This window comes from Rhincodon typus, chromosome 39 (genome assembly GCF_021869965.1).
Source record: "Rhincodon typus isolate 14 chromosome 39, sRhiTyp1.1, whole genome shotgun sequence".
Lineage (NCBI taxonomy): Eukaryota > Metazoa > Chordata > Chondrichthyes > Orectolobiformes > Rhincodontidae > Rhincodon > Rhincodon typus.
In genome coordinates this window covers 3,065,556-3,066,885 of record NC_063370.1, presented here as the reverse complement: position 1 = coordinate 3,066,885, position 1,330 = coordinate 3,065,556, and the positions used below count along the sequence as shown (strand labels likewise).

General features: G+C 49.7%; 1 protein-coding gene across 2 annotated transcripts in view; it reads left to right on the top strand.

Moving 5' to 3' along the window:
• Positions 1-537: 537 nt before the first annotated feature.
• The window catches only part of LOC125487279, a 59,394-nt gene continuing 58,601 nt past the window's right edge, over positions 538-1,330 (top strand). Inside the window, exon 1 of one of the 2 annotated variants that reach the window (XM_048618147.1) lies at positions 538-1,233. In XM_048618147.1, the coding sequence (XP_048474104.1) occupies positions 1,008-1,233 (226 nt within the window). In that variant the 5' untranslated portion in view covers positions 538-1,007. The remainder of the gene's footprint in view (positions 1,234-1,330) is intronic. The other variant, XM_048618148.1, reaches the window with a different exon arrangement.

Sequence of the window (1,330 nt, the reverse complement as noted above, 5' to 3'; positions counted from 1 at the left end):
CTCTGCCCTGGGCACCTCGCCACAAACACCACCCCCCACCCAGGGAACGTGTCTAAAAGCACAGGCCCCAGGAGTGAGATACGGTGCAGGTCGAATCTGATAACCGGCATCTCCCGATGTATAAATGCACCACCCCCCCTGCCCCGGCATCAGACCATAAGAGCTGGTTTGGTTCCCACCCAATGCACACTCCTGTCCCCTCAAAACGCTGCTTTGTGGGATCTTGCTGTATGCCAATTGTCAGCAGAGTTTCATCCGTTAGTCACCCCCTGAAGCTGCTTCATTGTCGGCAAAGAGTTTTGGGGGTCTTCCGGAGGTGGGCGTGCTGATAAGTGCTAGGGAAATGCAATCCCCATGTTCTTTCCAGGAACATTGAGTTGCCTGGCATCGCGGCTGCATAAGTCCTTTTGGAGCAACCTTTGTCAAAATGCAACTAAAATGTTTAGCGTCTTGCACATTGCATTAACACTCCTTACAACACCCCCCTGCCACCCCCACCTCCAGCCCTGCATCACGCACCCCTCACAGACAATTTTAAGGCGTTTAAAAATAAACAGCAATCCTAGTGCTCGGCCGCACCTTATCTGCGAAGGCAATCATTGAATCAGACCTCTTTGTGAAAGGCACGTTGCTGACAAAAGAAATTGAATGGGCCATATTGGGACCAAAGTCTATTGGGCACTGAGATTAGCCTAATTTTAGAAAGGACAGGTTGCTAATGAGAGGTTTGCCAAGTGAGAGGCTCTGTGACATGGTTTCTGCCCAGAGTGTTCCAGGACAGGATACACTCAGCAACACTAAGCCAGTTTGATCTGTCTCGACTTCAGTCAACAGGAACTCTGAGAACAATTGCCACAGATGGTGGGGAAATCTGTGACTAACCAAGTAATGGGTTATGAAATGTGTCAGTAAATAGGTCATTGCTGCGTGTGATCAGTCCTAACTCCTGTGGAAGGGAGGCACAATGTGATGCACAGAAATATGACCTGTCATAGCTGCTTTTGCGCATGGCTGTGGTGGTAGCATGTGCCTTTCCCAAACAGAGAATATGTAAACATATGAAAACATTTCAGTTTCTCTCAATAAAAGGCCTTTCACAATCCCATTGCACCAGATATCAACAACTCATCTGGAGAGCATTTTGTTTTTGGATATACGTAATGTCTAGGAGCACAGGAAGAACATCCCTGCCACAGTTACTACCCCTTTATACCCACCCAAGAGGATTGACAGGTCTTCAGTCTCATCTGATAGAGAGCACCTCCGACGGTGCGGCGCTCCCTCAGCGCTGGCCCTCCGACGGTGCGGCGCTCCCTCAGCGCTGGCCCTC